This window comes from Salvia miltiorrhiza, chromosome 2 (assembly GCF_028751815.1).
Source record: "Salvia miltiorrhiza cultivar Shanhuang (shh) chromosome 2, IMPLAD_Smil_shh, whole genome shotgun sequence".
Taxonomy (NCBI): domain Eukaryota; kingdom Viridiplantae; phylum Streptophyta; class Magnoliopsida; order Lamiales; family Lamiaceae; genus Salvia; species Salvia miltiorrhiza.
Window position 1 is genome coordinate 72,077,026 of NC_080388.1, and position 19,718 is coordinate 72,096,743.

Genomic DNA, 19,718 nt, shown 5'->3' on the forward strand with positions numbered 1-19,718 from the left:
CTAGGTAAAATGCTTAACTATCCCCTAAAAATTAATTTATTCCGATTTTTTTTTTTTGTCTTTTTGGATTTGATTAGTGATCGAATCTGTTTCGATCCTTAATACTAGTAATTATCACAAATTTTAAAACTTATCAATTACTATATCACAATTTTTGTAAATTACATCAATTATATCTTTAAAATTTAACTTTAACAGTTAATTAATAGTAACATGACGATTAGAGGATAGTATTTTGTTTCAAAAAATAAGTTGCATATGATAATATTAATATTTTACTTTTTTTTTTGAAATAATCATCTTAAAAACAATTGATAAGATTGTGATAGAATTAATAATTTGAAAAGATTGACATGAAATTAATATAATTATCAAAGATTGAGATAGCAGTGATGAATTTAAAAGATTGAAATATATTTGATAGAGCAAAGGATAGGATAGATTTTTTGAAATAATCATCTAAAAAACAATTAATAAGATTATGATTAGCACTGACGAGTTTAAAAGATTGAAATATATTTGATCATTAACCTTTGTACTTATTTTTTCATTGTTACGAATTTAGGCGACTTAGATTTTTACTTGCTTCTTCGAAAAAGAAAAAAAGAAAAAGATTTCTACTTGATTCAACAAAATAACATAACAGAATTAGTTAAGTTAATGTTGATTTACACATCAATGAGCAGCAGCTATCTACCTCCGGTGACCACCACGGCGACGGCCGACAAAAACTTATTCGCCGCCGTGGATATGGGCACTAACTCATTCAAACTTTCACTCGTCCACGTCGATCCATCTTCCGGCCGATTCCTCAACCTCAACCGCCTAAAAGAGCCAGTCGTACTCGGCCTCGACACCACCGCCGGCGCCATCTCCGCCGACTCCCTCGACCGCGCAATCTGCGCCCTCCGCGGTTTCCAGCAGTACCTCCACCCGCACCGGCTTCCTCCTCCCCGTCTCCGCCTCGTCGCCACGTCAGCCGTGCGCGAAGCGTCCAACAAGTCCGAATTCATCAAAACCATCCACGAAACCCTAGGTCTCGACGTAGAAATTATCTCCGGCGCCGAAGAGGCGCGCCTCATTTACCTCGGAGTCCTACAGTTCTTCCCGGTTTACAACTCTACGGTTCTTACGATTGACATCGGCGGCGGCTCTACTGAATTCACCGTAGGGTTAAGGGGAAAAGTTCTGTTTTCGAAATCATTGAGATTAGGGCATGTCACATTGACTCAGCAATATCCCGATGTTGGGCAAATGCGGGAACATATACGGAATGAACTAGAATCTTCTGGATTGATCGAGAAGATCAGTGAGTTCAAGCTCGATTATGTGATAGGTTCCTCCGGTACCGTTAGAGCTATCGAGAAGGCCGTGTGCAAAGGTTATGCGGTTAAGGTAGAGGAAGCCGTTGGGGTGCCTGAGGAGTTTGCGAAAAAGGAGTGGAGGTTTACTAGGCAAGAGCTGAGCTGTTTACTGCAGAGTCTGTATGATGACGACAAGGGAATGGAAGGTAGGCTTAAAAGAATGGAGTTTTTCAAGAGGCGAGCTGGGTTCATTTTGGCGGGAACGGTTTTACTTGATGAGATATTTGAGAGGCTGGGGATTGAGGAAATGGAGGTTTCAGGGTACGCATTAGGGGAGGGGGTGATTGCAGAGATGATGGGGCAGGTTGTTGAGGGATTTGATTTGAATGCTAATGCACGGTGGAGGTCCGTTTTCAGGCTTGCTTTGAGGTTTAACAATAAGAAGAGGATGAAAGCTGCTACAACGTGTGCAGCAATTGCGAGGGTATAGAGGATATATTTTGAATGGAGCATTTTGTGTGAGGTCTCCTTTCCTGTTGTTCATTAATTTGGGTTTTGCAGGAGATTTTTCAAGGTTTGAGGAAATTGAACCAGCTGCACAATGATGACAATAAGCTCTCAGTGACGTTGGATGACAGGGATCTTGAATGCCTAGATGCTGCTAGTTTGCTTCACAGTATTGGCCTATATACTGGCAAAAAGGGTTATCACAAGCAGTCTTATCGCGTTATAGTGGTATGCGCACAATGCATTTAGTGTTGTATGCTTCGTTTGTCTTCTCGTAGGAGGAATCTGTTAAATCTTTGTTGCAATGCACCATGGTATTCTAGTATATAATTTGCGACTCTGTCGGCTATGACTTTACAAGTGTGATTATTTGTACATGGAAAGGGATATAATCTGATGCTACGAAATTCACTTTTTATTGAAATTTCAGGACAAATTCATCATAGTATTCCATGTATCAGCTAGATAGCTATGACTTACAGTTTCATGCCTGTAAATATTTTAGTTGGATGGAGTCTATATCGTTTCCTAATCATGGTGATCTGGCTCTTTGTTTTCAGAATGGGGACCACCTTCATGGATATACCGAGGAAGAGATTAAGGTATATTGTTTTTCTCAGTGATGTAATTAGATTTTCAAGGGCTTTGATTTTTACTGATTGTACAAACCTTTCAGCTAATTTCACTGCTTGTGAGATACCATAGAAAGAAATATCCAAAAAAAGATGCTTTTGAGGGATCTGCTAAAGAGGTATTTGAATATCTATACAGTAAACATCTGCATTTGATTTTGTGATTTAGGTTCTTGTTAACTTACCTTCCTGTTTGGTAAAGCAGAAATTCAGAAGGCTCTGTACGATTATGCGGTTAGCTTATGCAGTGCAGCAATGTCTTCCTGGGGATATTCAAGTCATAGAAATTGCGCATTCTAGAGAAGGACTCAAATTGGTAGGTTCAGTCTATAATTATATGTAACTTCTCCCCTCTTCATATCCATGTTCTCAATCATGAACTTGGAGCTTCACTCTTTATAATATGTCATGGAAGGAGATTATGATATTCTCTTAAATTCCACTTTGAGAATATCTAAATAATATGAGAGATGAATTGGTGCTTTCATTGCTACCTATATCAAGAGGATGCTTTTGGAGAGCTTATGAGCTCTTCATATAGACTTTGGAAATAAGATACAAGTTGTTTTTAAGAATAATGAGGAGAGATCAAGTTATTTGTTAGGTGAGATTAAGTTTTGGTCTTCTAATTGCAAAATTGCCATTTATCAAGCCCTACAATCTTATAATCTAAACACAATTCATTTGTAAAGATTAGATCAGACTTATGATAGCTTTAAGAAAAGCTTGAAAGATGAAATAGATTAATAGATCTTTTAAATACGCTAGTCAAAGACTCTAAATTCCAAGTAGGCATTTCCTGTCTCATGTCATTACGTTCTGCTTGTGAGGATAAAGACTCTGCCCTGAGACTGTACAACCCTGAGGTTACTTATGCTAGGGGAATCTAATCCTGATAGAGAACTATATACACTTGTTAGACACTTAACTAACATGATCTCATATTTTAATCTTTGAAAGATAGATCTGTTGCCTTTGTCTTGTTATTTCAGCCTTCTTGCTCTATTATCTTGTTCATAAAATTAAAAGGCTATTCTAATTCTGTATGTGCTCAGCCAGGATGGGTTTGGCACCCATATGAGCTGTTGTTAAAGCATTTTGTATACCTATACTGAAGAGTTTATTCTGGGCTTACCAATAAATGGAGTACTTGCTATATAATTAAACAAGTATAATTAAAGAAAAAGATGGGATCTGTATATCTGTCTTTAAGTTAAGCAAGCATGTGCCACTTGATCTTGTCTTCCTTTGGTGTGAATCTGGCTTCTCTAGTAGCTATTGTGGAGGCATGTTAACCTAGATTTCCAGACAAGTCACTTTGCTGAATCAGCATTTTGGTTTGTCTTAGTATATACTTGCATTCAAATGAATTCATGGTTTGCCAGTAATGGAAAAGAAGATAAAAATATTCAAGTATGAATACTGAGATGGAGTTACTTAAGTGTACAATTTCAATTAATTCCCACAAGCGATTCACTGATGCAAGTACACATTCAGGTACTCAATGCAGGTGAGGCAAGAAATCAGTCTGACGAGGTTGTGCAAGCATTAGCCGACATCATACAACCATTAGATGGGGATATCAATACGTCGATGGAGAAAGAATTGGGACATTTTAGGAAGGTAGCAGTTATTATTCTTGTTTAAATGATTTTGTTTGAAATTCTAGCTTTATATTATCCCGATTATCCTTCTGTATTGTTATCATACTCTTGTATGCTTTGCAGGTTTTCGGGAAAAAATTGTCTATTTTAGTCACCGGAACCATTTCTGGTGGCGAGACCGTCACTGTGAACTGAAGCCCTTAATCAGTTTGCTTGTTCATTATCTGGGGAGAGTTTTTTGCAGGCTACAGAATATGAATTCATCAGCATCTCCATGCTGTGATCAGGTAGTTTATTAGGTTGATTAGTTCCTCTATTCTTTACATGTATAGCCATTGTAACATATAGAAGTTCAATAGCTAAAGAAAATATCTTGTATATGCACGATAATGTATGATATTCTCTGCTTCACATTTAATTGATCTGCTTCATGTTAAAAACTGCATATATTGGATAACCCATCTATCTGCCTACTTTTGATCGGTTATACTTTCTTTCTTCATTCAAGTCCTTGATAAAAACGTTATTGTTTCACCTAATTGGCCAATTATTTTTTTTATTTTTTTTTTGTTATTATTCAAAAAAAAGAAAAAATACACTCATACTCTAGTCATCTAGTGACTCGAACCTCTGACCTATTTGATTGGATGAGAATACTGTACGTGTAATAGCTTGCACCAAAGTCAAAACGTGTAAATGTTTGTTTTTGAATGTGTTGTTTTTCTATCTTTTTCAAGTATTGATAAATTACATAAGTAAATAAATAAATTTTGAAGACCGTGCAATGGAGTACTTGAGTCCAGGACCTCAGGTCTTAGGCATTAACCTCCTACCACTTGACCAACACACGCACAATATATATATATATATATATATATATATATATGATTTTTTTTTTATTTGTCTAATACGAATACAAATGAAATTGTAACTACATTTTGGTATATAATATTTGTAAGAGAGTATAATAAAATAAACAAAATGGTTTCGGTGATGTTGTTTTTATACTTGTTAGGCTAAAACTTGTATAGTCTCATCGTGGATTTCATGTAAGAGACATTTATTTGGGGCCGTATTAATTTTCACATTCAATTGTCTATACATTTCACTTTCTTTCAAATTTAGGCCCATAAGATTTTAACGTACGTTGATGAAGTTTTTAAATAATTAATTACAAAATCACGAGTTATTTACTTGTGCTCAATACATTAAATAATAAATTATGTATATATGCTAAAGAATTAATTAATAGGATAAAACAAACTAACAAGTTTCTGGCCATCCACATTCTTCTCTACTCTTTTCCTCCTAATCATCCACTGCATATCTTCAAATGATTATACATCGCACACGACGTACCAACACGTGAAAAAAAAAAAAAAATCAATTCCCCCAACAACAAAAAAGGAATATCAAACCCTAGAAACAATTGACCATTGCATCAAATCCTAAAAGACAATTGTATTTCTCTGTGAAACTATAGAGGAGCTAGGCAAATCCTCACATTCTTCTTTCTCTTCTCTCTCTACGATTGTCATAGAGAGAGACAGAGAAAGAAAGTGATAGAGAGGAGAGATCATCATCATCAAGAAGTCCAAAAAGATAAAAGAAAAAAGTTAATGGAAATTATCGGAAGTTCTAAGGTTCAAATCTCATCGTACAAGAATTTCAACCCGAAAAGAAAGCCGATTTTACCGGCATGGTATAGTGATGCAGAGATGAAGAGGAAGAGAAGGGTCGCCAAATACAAAATGTATGCCTTAGAGGGAAAGATCAAGAACAAGTTGAAGAAAGGCTTGCGTTGGTTCAAGAAGAAATGCTCCAAACTTGTGCATGGATACTAATTAATTGCATGGGAATTTCACACCCAATTCGTTGCTTTTTTTTAGTATTATTATATATTATTACTCACATATACCTATATGCCATGATTTCATAAGATATTAGTATTTGAAAGATTTTCATTCTTTATTTCCGGTGCTTAATTTACTTGTTGGGAATATTTGAAAGATTTCCATTCTTTATTTCTGGTTCAAGTGTGAGGAAATTGATATATGTGGTACATAATATTTCTTAGGAGTCTTGTTTATTTCTTTGATTGTAAATTAAGGATGTCTAGGTTTTTTGTTTCATACATAAAGATTTGTTGCCGGACATATATAGAAATATATATGTCGTGTAATGAGAGTTCTTTTTTTTTCTTCTTGTTAATAAAATAAAAATACAGACATTTCTTGTTGATGATATGTTAGTATATATATATATGTTGTTTTTACTTAGCTCGTTTTATATCAAGTGATCCATGTATATAAAAAAAGAAATTAATCGTAGAAAATATTATATTTTTCCGAAATATATTCTTTACATCACTTCTAAATTGTTGAAAATATAATATCGCATTTTAACTTTTTGTAATTAAACATCCCAAAATTATGTCGTTCTAGGGTACAAAATGGACAAATTTTGTTTGAAAAAATATAGAGACGTTGTAGTTGAAAAACAATGTGACATTTATTATGTATTGCATCATAAATAATGTTGTACAATTAATCTTAGTAAAGGTCTGTGTTATTTCTGACAATCAACTTTAATTTTAAATCTCTAATTTTTTACTATGTAGTAGTAGTATTTTCTATTTTGAAAAAAATTAAAGCACACTTTTCACTATAGATGATACATGATATATAGGGTTAATTGTTTATAAATACACAAAACATACTTAACCTTTTGTTTTTAATCAATACTATATTTTTGGTTTGAAATTTTTAGAGTTCGTTGGAATAAAATTTCGACGACATTTAATACTATGTTGCGCTGAAATTTTATTACACGACATTTTTTATACAAGTGACTATGACGCGACAATTAAAATGGTAATTTAAATTAAAACGATGTGGTACAACAAGTAATTTGATATGAGTGATTTCTTCTTTGAAAAGGGAGGCACGCTAGCGTGTGCTGATAGTGTGCGTGGGTTGAACCCGGGCTCGATCCGGTTCAAACCTGATGTCGAGTTTGGCCTGAGTCGACTCAACTTGTACGAATCATGGATCAAGGTTTGGATTGGTGCCAGGTCGAATTCGAATCATGATTCAAAATTTAGGTTAAATTCGGATCAAATTTGAGTCGATTCGATCCGCACACATAGTAAAACTGAACGCATGATAACTTTTGTCTCGGGGCAGAAGACTGGGTTTACAAAGGCCCATCACATAAGCGGGCTTGGGCTCAGTAAGTAAGCCCATAGAACGGGCCGTTTAATGCCGTAACACTAAGTTAGTGAAAATACAATCCAATTTTTGAAAGCGCGGGAAATAGCTCTAGACTCTCACCGGCGGGAAGAAGATTTCTGTTGAGAAATGGACGGCGACGATTTGGAGTTGGAGAAGGCGAGATTGATCAGCTTAGCTCTCGAATTCGGATTCGACGAGGACTCCGCCAATAACTGCTTGGATCGCCTTGTTCAACTATATGGTGAACTATTCCCCCTTTTTGTTTCACGCCCAAAACCCTAATGCTTTTCTCTGATTGGACTTTGTTGTCAATGGCTGAGTTACTGATGGAAACCGTGTCTCTTCATAATATGTTTTGGAATTATTTGAGGAAATGAATACTGAACGCTGCAGGTGACAGCTGAATAAAGCTGTCTGATGAGATTGGGCATCCTTGAATGTTTTTGAAATGTTAATATATATGATGAATGATTATGAGGAGATTCAAAATATTGATAACTGTATAGTTGAAATATATAAAGAGTTTGGTTAAGGGATACTCCGTTTGAATCAAACTGTGTGCTATATTGATACTTTCACTTTTGATATGAAGAACCTTAAGCTATTTTTGAAGTATTATTCTGAATTTCAGTTCTAAGGCATCTCAAATACTTGGTTGCATGGTTTCACGAATTTATTACATCTTCCTTCTTGTTAAGGTGATGATGGGCGAGATTTCATCACTGTGGAGCACTGTGGTGATGACTTTCTTGCATCACTTGCTGAATTTATGCAAGAGACTGAAGCTGAGGATTGGGATGATGTGCAAGCTATGGAATCAGAAGCTTGCGGTGCTTTGACTGAGATTCTGGACAAGGATCTTCCCAAGAATTATGATTCAGAGGATAAAGAAAAAAGAAGCAAAATTCATGTCATAGAAGATTCTCCTGAATCTCAGAAGCATCATAATGTGATGCATTTAGATACTTCAAGTGACAGTGAAGAGGCAAGCTACAATATTTCCGGAAAACGATTGAAATCTTCCTCTAGTATTGCTTTAAATGGAACTGGCTGGGACCCCTCTCCAAGTTCAGTAAAACCTCCATCAATTTCTGTAAGGACTTCTTTTCCTTAATATCAACTCCTATGATTATAAATGAAGCTGTTGCTTTAGGATTTTGCAAACCAATTCCTTGATTATTTTGCACCCTCCCCTCCCCCTACCTAATATCTGATATTATGTGGATAACATAAGAACTTACAATATGCTTCAAAGCAGCTTATACCTGGGGTAAAATAGTATAATTATAAATAGGCATGCTTATGAATCTTTAACATGCCTTGCGTTGCTTCAAACCCCACCAGTTTTCCTCTATCCAAAGGAATAAGATGGACAAAAAGTGTTTACCATTTCTCTGCTTCCAGAGTAATGCTATGCAATTATTTTTGCAGGCCTATCGAAATGATCCAACTCGAAGTTCAGGTTCATCAGTTTCTCACGAAACATGGAACTCCAGTTTATATGAGAATAGTGGATCTCTCACATATGACGAGCTGCAAAAACTAGATGATTTTGAATTGGCAAACATTGTTGTATTTGGTAACAGAAGATTTCGACCCTTGCAGCATCAAGCATGTAAAGCATTTGTTGCTAATCGTGATTGTTTTGTTCTTTTGCCCACTGGAGGTGGTAAAAGCCTTTGTTACCAGGTCAGTGCCATGATGGTAAACTAGGCCTTCCACTATGAAATTTCTTGGATTATAACCTGCCTGCAAAACTACTTAGTTATAGCCCAATACGATACCCATTTTTATAGAAAACTTGCATGACATGATTCTGAGAAATTGTCTAGTTTTCTCATGGCTTGATCATTAGCTTTGCTTGTTGCTAGAATGTGGCCTCTGTTTTTTTTTTTTCTTTCAACATTCAAGGGAAGAATATCTTCCACTTGGTAATATTAATATTATGGACATATGGTATGGTAAATACTTTTGAGCACTCCTGATAGAGATGATAGTGTACATTGTATTAGTATTATTATCTGAGTTCTCCATCTTCATTGCACCCCATATGGTTACAGGATTTAGTTAGTCTATTGCTTGGCCAAATGGTTCATTTTCTATTGACCTCATTTCAATCACGGGTTCTCAAGGATTCATTTAGTCATTGTTGGAGGATCTATACCTGGATGGGTTCTTGTAGTAACTATGCCTCCTGTACTCAACATGTTTTTATAATGTATAATAATGCTTCTTTGATATAATTCTTTTTGTATATCACGATAATGCTTTCTTTCATAATGACTGTAGATCATACAAAGATCAATGATACAGATTGGTTCCTAGTTCCTATACTAAGAAAAGTTCTCATATGATTCACTTCCTATATAACATAGGGATATATATTTGTTTTCTTACTTGGTCATACCATATTATGCAGCTTCCAGCCATTTTGAAGCCAGGTGTTACAATTGTTATATCTCCACTTCTTTCCCTCATTCAAGATCAGATTGTTGCACTGAATTTCAAATATGGTATACCAGCTACTTTTTTAAATTCTCAACAGAAACCATCACAAGCAGCAGTCGTGCTTCAAGAATTAAGGTAAATGTCAGTGTATTCTCAATGTGCACTTTTTTTAAATTCTCCATGGGTATTGGTGTAATATCATTACATCTACTCTTCACCTCCTTATTGGTCCAGTCAAATACTCCTCTCAAGCTGTGGTTATCAGGCCAATACCACTTAATTTCTTTCATGAACCTAGAAATGTATTTCCTGGAAATACAATGTCATGTAGCAACTTCATATCCAAATCTTATTATTATTTAAATGTAATTTACCATCCTCTGCAGCAGCAAACATCTTATACACCTGAAGTAAAATAAAAACCCAATGTGAACATAACAGGGTTCGTATGTAATGTAACATTTTACTCTTTATCTTTCACTTGAGTACCAAATGTTCTAAACAATGAATACTTTAGTACATTTTCTTTTCCTAGCTTGATCCTTGTTTATAACCGTGAAGAGTGCGACTGTGCGAGACAAATTATGCCTAAATTATGAATAATTTGACTTTTATGGGATCAGCTGCTAGAAGTGTAGAAGGATCTCAGCCAATTTCTCTGATTATTACTTGCCAGCAGAGTTTCTTTGTGAAATTACAGGAAAGTGGTATTATGTGCACGGATATTGATATAGCTTCAAAATGAAGTGCACACTGCAGCTACTCAACATAAATATATTGATTGCTCACTAATTTTTTTCATATCACATTTTTCATTTTGCTTGAATGTTATAGGAAAGAAAAGCCTTCCTGTAAACTTCTGTATGTAACTCCAGAAAAGGTTGCTGGAAATATGTCATTTCAGGAGATCCTAAAAGTTCTGCATAGGAAGGTAAATCCTTTCTATGCTGTGGAGTACCAAGGCAAAATTTGATGCTCTACTCTTTCGACTTTCTGATGCGTTCGTCATGATAATGAATATGAAAATACTTGTATCTCTATTTCAGGGACAATTAGCAGGATTTGTTGTTGATGAAGCTCACTGTCTGAGGTATGCTGTTCAGTGAGGTTTTCCAGAGACAAGTTCTAGTATGTCAGAGAAGAAGCTGGATATAGGAAAGATTTTGATAAAAGGGAAAAACTTGAAAATTAAAGTTTCCATATCATGGATGACATGAATGTGCTCTTGAGTCCACAGAGCATGTGCTGCATGTTTATGAAATTGAGCCAACATGATAAAGTGTTAGATTAACGATACAACTAGTTTGAATAAAAGTGTTTGTTTTTTATAATCTCTTTGCTTTGTTTATCAGCCAGTGGGGCCATGACTTCCGTCCGGATTATAGAGTATTAGGATGCCTCAAACAGAACTTTCCATATGTTCCTGTGATGGCTTTAACTGCCACTGCAACCCCAGTAGTTCGGAAGGTTAGATTACTGGCATTTGGTTACATCTGAATTAGCTAAAATCTCTTTTACTGTCAATCTCTAAACTGATCTTATGAGCAGGATATTGTAAACTCGTTGCGAATCCCCCAAGCAATGGTGCTAGAGGCAAGTTTTGATAGGCCAAACTTGAAGTATGAAGTGATAGGGAAAACTAAAGAACCGCTCAAACAGCTTGGGAATTTACTGATGGATCGTTTCAAAAATTTGTGTGGAATTGTATATTGCCTTTCAAAAAATGAATGCGTGGAGGTATCAAAATTTCTAAAGGAGAAATTCAAGATCAAAACAGTGCATTACCATGCTGGTTTGGCTGCTCGTCAGAGGATTGCGGCTCAGCAAAAATGGCATAGTGGAGAAGCCCACGTTGTTTGTGCAACCATAGCTTTTGGGATGGGAATAGACAAACCTGATGTTGTGAGTCTTACTGTCTGATCTTTATATTTTGCGTTTATTGTTCTTCCATTGTACTTCTAGAATCAATGTTTGAAAATACAGATAAATGAAAATCGGTCATGCAATTAAGAGGGTTAGACATTTTCGATATTGCAATTGATTCAGCCTGTGAACCTTTGCTTTATCCCAAGCTATACTGAATTCTGAATCTTGTCTTTCCAAGAATTTCTATGAAGCATGCAAGAATTAGAACGACGAAGTTGACTTTCTTGTCCTTGTTTCAGCGTTTTGTTGTTCACAACACCATGTCCAAATCAATAGAGAGTTACTATCAGGAATCTGGAAGGGCAGGACGAGATAATCTATCTTCCAAATGCATTCTTCTGTATCAGAGGAAGGATTTTAGTCGGATTGTATGCATGCTTAGGAGTGGACAAACTGGTAAAAGAGAAAACTTCAAACTTGCCATGGATCAAGCCCGGAAAATGCAAACATATTGTGAACTCAAGGTACAAACTAACCTATGGAGCTGCTGTAATCATCTAACTTATAACTTTCTTATAAATGTAAAATTTAAACTGCTGCAGGATGAATGCCGTAGGCAAGCTTTACTAGAACACTTTGGAGAATCCTTCGATCGCAATGCCTGCAGAAATGGCTCCAATCCTTGTGATAACTGTCTCAAGTTATCTTCATGACCAGGAATGCATTATATTGCTCACCTTTTTCTCCATTCTAATTTATTGAAATGACTTTGGGCCAGCATAACCTTCCCCTTTGCTTAGAAGCCCTTCTCAGTGTAGCTCACACCCTCCCATAACAACAACCAATCTTGCTACGATGAAATCAGGCGGGCCAAATTTTTATGGACTTTTATTGATATAGAGAGCTTGAGCTGCTGAGCCATTGGGGATAAATGTAAATGGTCCATTGGTACCTTTTTTATTAACAAGTGGAGGAGGAGGACTAGAGAAAGATACATTCTTCCTTAGCTTGAGGAGCTGAAATTGAGGACGAGCCACCTCGATTCTAGCAATTTCAAAAGGTTGAGAGAGATGTGTTTGAAATGTATACAACAAATCATGGTTCATGGAGAATATTGACATCAAAACAAGGTACAATATTAAGATTGTGTGCTTAGAAAGAAGGTGTCTTTATTTTTGATGTCACTTGTAACCACCTTTATCTCTCTCTTATGGGAACAGATTTTCTAAGTTGATTTATACTTTTGATTTCTTAACAAAGTAGAAATAAGTCAGCAATTTCAACTTTTTGAGAGTTTGGTATTGGTTTATGTGGTGTGGATGATTTTTCCTTTGTGTTGAAAGCACTGTTTGAACACCCAAACTCCCATGTGCCCACAAAATCAGAAGAAAGGGAAAACGTGGTTTGACTAACATGGGCTAGTCCATCTCTGTGTCTGCTCAAATTTATGCTCAGGTCACAACACAGGTAATTTACTAATAAAGTATTTAGGGAGTGGTCCTTGTTATTAGCATGTTTTGGTCTTTGATTAATTAATTAATCAAATGATATCGGAATCATTAGTATGTTTTGGTCTTTGATAAATTTGGGTTGTGCAGTTAGCATCATATGATATCGGAATCTAGATGGGCCCTCAATCAGAGATCTAGCCACAAGGATTTTGAACCAATCATCTTGATCACTAGCACATGCAAACACCTTGCCATTTGGTATGATTTTAACAACTCCTCCACCCACTATTTTATTTATACAATCTTGAATATTTTTGGCCCTGCCCCAAATTCTGCTAATCTTAGAAATCACTCACCAAGATTTAGGGTACGGCATGAGAATTGAGAAAATATGAAATCATTATCTCTCTTTTTCCTCCCTCCCTCCCTTTTTTTATTGGTTTTATAAGAATGAAAGTGCATCGGAGTAATTATAGGGTTTTGAGTAGTGGTTGAAAATGAAGAATAGTGCCAAATACTCCTTGGCCCACAATAAACCCTTTGACGTTGGGTACAGTTTGAAATTTGGGCTATAATTTTGGTTGGAGGGGAACCTTAGTGCATGATGAATGATGCATGAGTTTGGACACTCGCATCGAGTGTTTACTCTCTCTCTCTATGAGGGAGTTGTTTTTCTTGTTAATAAAATAAAAATACGGCATATGTTACTCCAAGTAGTATCATTTACTACGGAGTAATATATAATACCTTAGTATAATTTGATCATTTGATGTCTCTAAGGACACCAAGCGGTGCGACCTCCTATGTGTGAACAGTGAGATCTCGGGTTCAAACCCCACCACTCCTCCTCTCCAACTCCCCTAAGTCAAAAAAAAAAAAATCTGATCATTTGATGCTTACGTTGTTTTACTTCGCTCATTTTCTATCTAAGTGATGAACAATATTTATATACTCTCTTCGTTTGGTTTGACTTGATCTATATTTTTTTTTGGATAATTATTTTATACTACATCAAATATGATTTCATATACATATACAATACAATAGTACTCTCTTAAATAATCGTGTAAAAAAAAGCCCAAATTGGATGGGATTGGGGGAGTATAAAAAAGAGAAATTAATACTATACATCTTAATGTTTGGCAATCTTCTGTGAAATATCTTTGTTGCAGATGTGGTTATTATTTTAAGAGAAAATATTTACTGACGTATTTGTTTGAATTAGAATTACAAGAGGTTTTTTAAGAGAAAATAAGCAATTCGCTTACACCACACAAAAATGAAAATACTATCCATACAATAAGTGGAAAAATATTTACTGACATATTAACTTTAGGGTTAATAGTAGAAAATAATATGCTTATCCGAATTAATACTCCTTTACTTCTAAAATTTTAAAAATAATAGCAGATATTAACTTTTTACAATTAAACATTCCAATTTTTTAATCAATAAAGTTATATCGTTGTGGGGTATACATTGAAGAAACTTTGTTGGCATTGTACGGCATCATAAATAATGACTCTTTTTGTTCATGATATATTTTTCTATTATTTTCATAAAATATTTTTTATAATTTATTTTTAAAAATAATTTTATTAATTAACACCCTTGCAATTCTCATATGTTTACATACATTGTCATTAATGGATCCACCATTTTTATACTTTAATTCCACTAATTGTCACTATTTTTTATAATTTGTTGACTCTTTTTCTGCTTCTTAAATATATAATTAACTTTTCTTAAAATTCGTGCATCTTTCCTTAGTGAGATGTTTCATAGACTAATAAATTTGAGTAGAGGTTGTGTTATTAATGAAAATCAACTCGAATCTTAAGTTCTTGTTCTTTTAATGTAAGCAAAAGAAGGCTTGAAACAAACGCCATTGTTTCACTAAACGGAACATAAAAGTCAATACTATTCACTACAGTGCTATTAGGGTCTGTATTTACTCTTTTACAATAAATCTATGCAGCCACGTTGTGGCTGGAAAGGATTTATGCAGTCAAGGGTATGTGGAAAGGATCGATAGGCATTAAATTTTTACAATAAATCTATGCAGCCACGTTGTGGTTGGAAAGGATCTATGCAGTCAAGGGTATGTGGAAAGGATCGATAGGCATTAAATTTGTTTGTTGGTTGGTTTGTATCTTCTCCCATTTCTCCTTTTCATTTTCTTCTCGATTTTGAGACCTTGAAAAAGGATAAAGGGGAATTTTGTTTAGAGAAGCGGGCGGAAGACGACACAAAGTAAAACAACATTTGAGTTACAAAACCAAGTAAGGTACATGGAATGTGAAAATGCAATAAATATTGGGAAATTCTCTTTTATCGGGGCAGTGCTCAATGCTCAATTCTCCTAATTATTCTGATAACTATTCATCTAATACTCCCTTCTATTCAAATTATAAGTCTTCCTAAGGGCATCCACTGTAGTGCTACTCCATCGTGGTGCCACATTATCAATTATCTCATTTTTCAAGTATCTAATATTTTTTCCACTATAACACTACCTCACTTTTACTATTCATGGACCCACTATTATTATTACTTTTACCATAATATACAATTATATATATATATAAATACATATAGGAAAATGAAAAAAAGGACAAAAAGGAAAAAAGGAGGAGAGAGGAAATTGATTGGGGCCCCACCGCATACACAAGCACCGGGATCCTCTGCTGGTACCCATTTCCTTCATTGGTACCCCAAGTTTGATGTCCAGTATGGTAGGAGCGGGTCCCTTCAATGCCACGTAGATTAAGGAACCTCCCATAGTGGATGGCCTAAGCCGAGGCACAAATATTAATAAATAAAAAAGTTGCCCAAATTTATATGACAATATATAAATCAATTTACGCTGAATAATTAATGAAAGAGTTAAATAAACAGGGACAAATTTGGTTTAGAAAGTCAAAACGACTTATAAAATGTAAACAATTAAAAAACCTAAAACGACTAATAAAATGAATAGGAGGGACTATTAAGTTTTTTATTTTATTCTAAAAAAAAGTTTTTTATTTAACTTTTGTTTATGCCAAATTTTGATAATGACTTGGGTTTGATTTCTGACGACAAAATTTTTTAGGTGGCACGATGGAAACTATGAATCTTAACTATAAACATAAAAATTACTATCATTTTGATGTTAAAAATGAGTTAGCAATAGTATCAAGGCCTTTAAAATGATCTTGAGATAAAAAAAAATTGCCCCTTTCCCTCCTTGAGCTCTTTCTTCCAAAAAATTTGCTACATAAAATACAACAAAATGGGCATGTTTCTGCAGTGGTTGAGATGATGATGAAAAGGACTAGAAATAAGAATAAAAAGTCTCGACTTCTTTGGGGATTGGAAGGTATGGTGTGATTTCTTGGAGTGATAAACCCAAATTCATATTTGAAGCAACCAAAATCAAGGATAGAGGATTGCAGAGTGGTGGCAGCTGACGGCCAATTTTTTTATTTTTTTTCTAATTATTTAAGTGACAAAATATGATATTAGTGCAAAAATACACCTATTTTTTTTTTTAATCAATTTTGATTTTTAACACGAATTTTAAAAAAATGTAAAAAAAATACATCAATTGTAATAATTTTAACGCAAATTAAATTTCCGACCAAATAAAACGTACTTGGTACGCTGAAATGTTGATGTAGACAAACCGAACGTTTATAAAAATAGTTATTGGTGCATAAATACGTTAACTTTGGACCAATTTTAATTTTAACACAAACTTTAAAAATGTCAGATAATGCATCAATTTTTGTAGTTGAATCGTAGTTGTCTTTAGTTGCTACTCATTCATGTCACTTTATTTCCATAGATACAATTCGAGACAAATCAAAATAAATGTCTTACGATTTAATACAATCTAGCAATTCGAATTCGTGTTAAAATTACTACAAACAATAAATTGGTATATTATTTGATACTCCCTCCGTCCCAAACGAAATGTCCCATTTCTTTTCGACACGGAGTTTAAGAAATGTGTATAAAGCAGATAAAGTGAGTTGATGGAAATTATTTAAATATTAAGTATAGAGAGAGAGTGTATTGCCAAAAAAGGAAACAAGACATTTCGTTTGGGACAGCCCAAAAAGGAAAACAGGACATTTCGTTTGAGACGGAGGGAGTACTTTTTAAAGTTTGTACTAAAAATTAAAATTAATCCAAAATTCGTGTATTTTTGCGCTAATAACCCTATTTTGTATAAAAACGTTTTTGTATATCTTGAATGATATTTATCAATTTAAAATCAATTACCTTTAGTTCTTGCATTTTGTTACTCAATAATTCACACAGTGCTTCTTAGCTATATAACCACTCTTAATTGTGTTGCTTTCATGTCACGTTTAAAATTGTCAACCCTATAACAAATCCTAAAGAAAATAAAGACACAAAACTTAATTAGGGATTAGAGTAATGTACAATTGTAGATTAGGTTGTTCATATTAAGATCTAAAATGCGAAAATATAAACAATTTAGGTAACAATTATTCCTAAACTCTACAGATATCAGCAGTCAGTTTCAGATGACACGTGGCACGAGTTAGTCTTTTTCAAAATTTAAATTATAATCATATATCATATCATGTACTGTTAGTCCAAATAGCAACTTAATTATATGCATAGCAATGAAATAAAATTCACTCACACCTTTGAATTATTCATATTTTTATGAAGCCAAACTCGAATAAATTCAAACGCAAAAGGCAAAAGAATCGTCCAAATTTCCAAAGACAACTTGATTTTTCGTCACACACTGCCCATATTTATTTTGTCTATTTGAGAAATTATTGAAAAGCTTGAAATAATTTTGCTGAAACCAACCATGTGATGAAATTATTATTCCCAGGATTTTCAATGCATTAATTTTCCTTTTCTGAGCATTAACGTATACTAATAAATTAAATGAAATTAAATGTAGCAATGGACCATAGCTTATACAGTCAAAATCAAATAATCAATACTCAATTACATAACGGTGGTGACTCTGACTGTGTGTGTGTGTGTAAGCGACACTCTTTTTCACTTTTTTTTTTTTTTTCAAATCTCTCTCTCTCTCTCTCTCTCTCTCTCTCTCTCTCTCTACTGCATTGCGAGATCGAAATTCAAAATCCATATCCACTTCTCGTTGAACGTCCCAGATCTTTACTTCTGCTCTCATTCTGTACTCGTCAATTAATGCTGCTGTTTCTGACAAGAAAGGTTGAAGCTCTGTACGGAGTCCTCTCGACGTTAGTGATGTGAAGATTTTCACCATGAGCTTTGCAGGTTCGTATGTGCAATTTGATTGAAGTAATGAAAAATTTGAGGTCTGCTCAGTTCAATGTGGCTATATTATGTACACATTTGCGAGTGTTGACGGGCGCGAGCACGAGCACGAGCACCTGTGTGAATTGAGATATATGAGTATTATTTTAAGCGCTGGAATTGAATGAGATTTGACCTTTTTTCGTTTTTGCGTTTATACTGTGTGTTTATAGGAAGTGAGGTCTCCGTATTTTTCCTCAACCTCGGGCTTGTGTGAGCTTATGTGTGTGCTAGTGGTTTTGTCATTGAATTTGGGGATTTATGAAAATGGGGTATCAGCTTGATTTTGTGTAGGGTATCAGATTATCTGATTATCATCCCTTTTATGAAAATTTACATGAGCGAAACGGATATCTGTAAGAATTTGTGCTTATCGCTGCATTTTGTGTTTGTAAAATGCTGTATAGTAGGGTTTCGTCGATCTTGATATGGGGTCTAATTTAGTCAGCTGTCAGTGGAGTTCTATTGATTTATTTTATTTCTTTTTCCAATTTTTGATCACTTCTAATGATTCATCTGTTTTTACTCTAGCAGATGGGAGTCACTTGATTTATCTGGTCGTTATCTAGAGAATTTTATGTTCCGAGTAAAGAACTAAAATGGAGGTTGAGAAGCGAGGAAAGGGAGGCTTTCTTCAGTTGTTCGATTGGAATGGTAAATCTCGGAAGAAGCTCTTCACTAGCAAACCCGATCTACCTGGTATTCTTCTTGTTATTGTAACAGTACAGTAGTATAGTTTTATTGTATATTGTACTGTTTTCGGCGTTTGAATGTCATTTGTGCTATTGTGTGCAGAGAGTTCGAACCATGGAAAAGATAATTGTCATGGTTCAGTCATTGCACGACGTCAGCTGGTAATTCTCTTGAAATTTTCTTCTCTGGCAGTGAACACAAAATAATTATTACAAGGTTTTGATACTGACTTAATTATTCTTGTTGTGTGCTTGTATGAAGGTGCTTGATAAAGGCTTCGCTCTTAACGCTACATGTCACGAAGATTATCCATATGCTTCTTTAGCTAGTGGTGACTCGGAACAGGTAACAAAAGCGCCTGGGGTTGTCGCACGTCTTATGGGACTGGATTCCTTGCCAACTTCAAATGTTAATGAATCACCCTGTTTCAACCCGTTTCCTGAGTCCTACTCATTCAGAGATTCTAGTTACTTAATGGCTGCTCCTCCTGCATTTCATGGTGAACATGACATCGTAATCTTTGAGAGCGTGCGGAATAAATTGGACGGATCCAGTCGGAATCCTTTGGACCTGAGGTTGCAGAAGGTGCAGAACCAACATATAGAGAGGTTTCAAAGAGAGGTATTGCCTCCCAAGTCTGCTAAGCCCATCTGTTACTCAT

General features: G+C 34.9%; 3 protein-coding genes across 5 annotated transcripts in view; 2 read left to right on the top strand and 1 right to left on the bottom strand.

The window, feature by feature from the left end:
- Positions 1-19,718, bottom strand: part of LOC131008955 (uncharacterized) — a 984,029-nt gene that overhangs the window by 711,439 nt on the left and 252,872 nt on the right. The gene's annotated exons all lie outside the window — the stretch shown is intronic.
- Positions 516-4,487, top strand: LOC131008939 (uncharacterized). The gene is made up of 7 exons (XM_057936061.1): positions 516-1,788; positions 1,866-2,039; positions 2,372-2,413; positions 2,488-2,562; positions 2,649-2,759; positions 3,941-4,066; positions 4,171-4,487. Exons 1-7 carry the CDS (start codon positions 661-663, stop codon positions 4,240-4,242), a joined length of 1,728 nt encoding a protein of 575 aa, XP_057792044.1. The 5' UTR covers positions 516-660; the 3' UTR covers positions 4,243-4,487.
- LOC131008933 (ATP-dependent DNA helicase Q-like 1) lies at positions 7,254-13,633 on the top strand. Of its 2 annotated transcripts, XR_009096365.1 has the most exons (12): positions 7,254-7,521; positions 7,979-8,373; positions 8,712-8,969; positions 9,700-9,863; positions 10,563-10,659; positions 10,775-10,818; positions 11,081-11,195; positions 11,277-11,630; positions 11,894-12,118; positions 12,197-12,724; positions 12,938-13,061; positions 13,193-13,633. XR_009096365.1 is itself a non-coding variant. In XM_057936054.1 (10 exons), exons 1-10 carry the CDS (start codon positions 7,407-7,409, stop codon positions 12,305-12,307), a joined length of 1,878 nt encoding a protein of 625 aa, XP_057792037.1. In that variant the 5' UTR covers positions 7,254-7,406; the 3' UTR covers positions 12,308-12,885. The 2 variants fall into 2 exon arrangements, 1 of the variants encoding a protein (XP_057792037.1); XM_057936054.1 differs by lacking the exons at positions 12,938-13,061; positions 13,193-13,633 and having other exon boundaries at positions 12,197-12,885.

Coding starts and splice junctions, on each gene's coding strand:
- LOC131008933 (XM_057936054.1), top strand. CDS start 7,407: ATGGACGGCGACGATTTGGAGTTGGAGAAGGCGAGATTGATCAGCTTA. Junction 8,970..9,699: donor GTAAAAGCCTTTGTTACCAG/GTCAGTGCCATG, acceptor CATATTATGCAG/CTTCCAGCCATTTTGAAGCC. Junction 11,631..11,893: donor GAATAGACAAACCTGATGTT/GTGAGTCTTACT, acceptor TCCTTGTTTCAG/CGTTTTGTTGTTCACAACAC.
- LOC131008939 (XM_057936061.1), top strand. CDS start 661: ATGTTGATTTACACATCAATGAGCAGCAGCTATCTACCTCCGGTGACC. Junction 2,563..2,648: donor TTGAGGGATCTGCTAAAGAG/GTATTTGAATAT, acceptor TTGGTAAAGCAG/AAATTCAGAAGGCTCTGTAC. Junction 2,760..3,940: donor CTAGAGAAGGACTCAAATTG/GTAGGTTCAGTC, acceptor GTACACATTCAG/GTACTCAATGCAGGTGAGGC.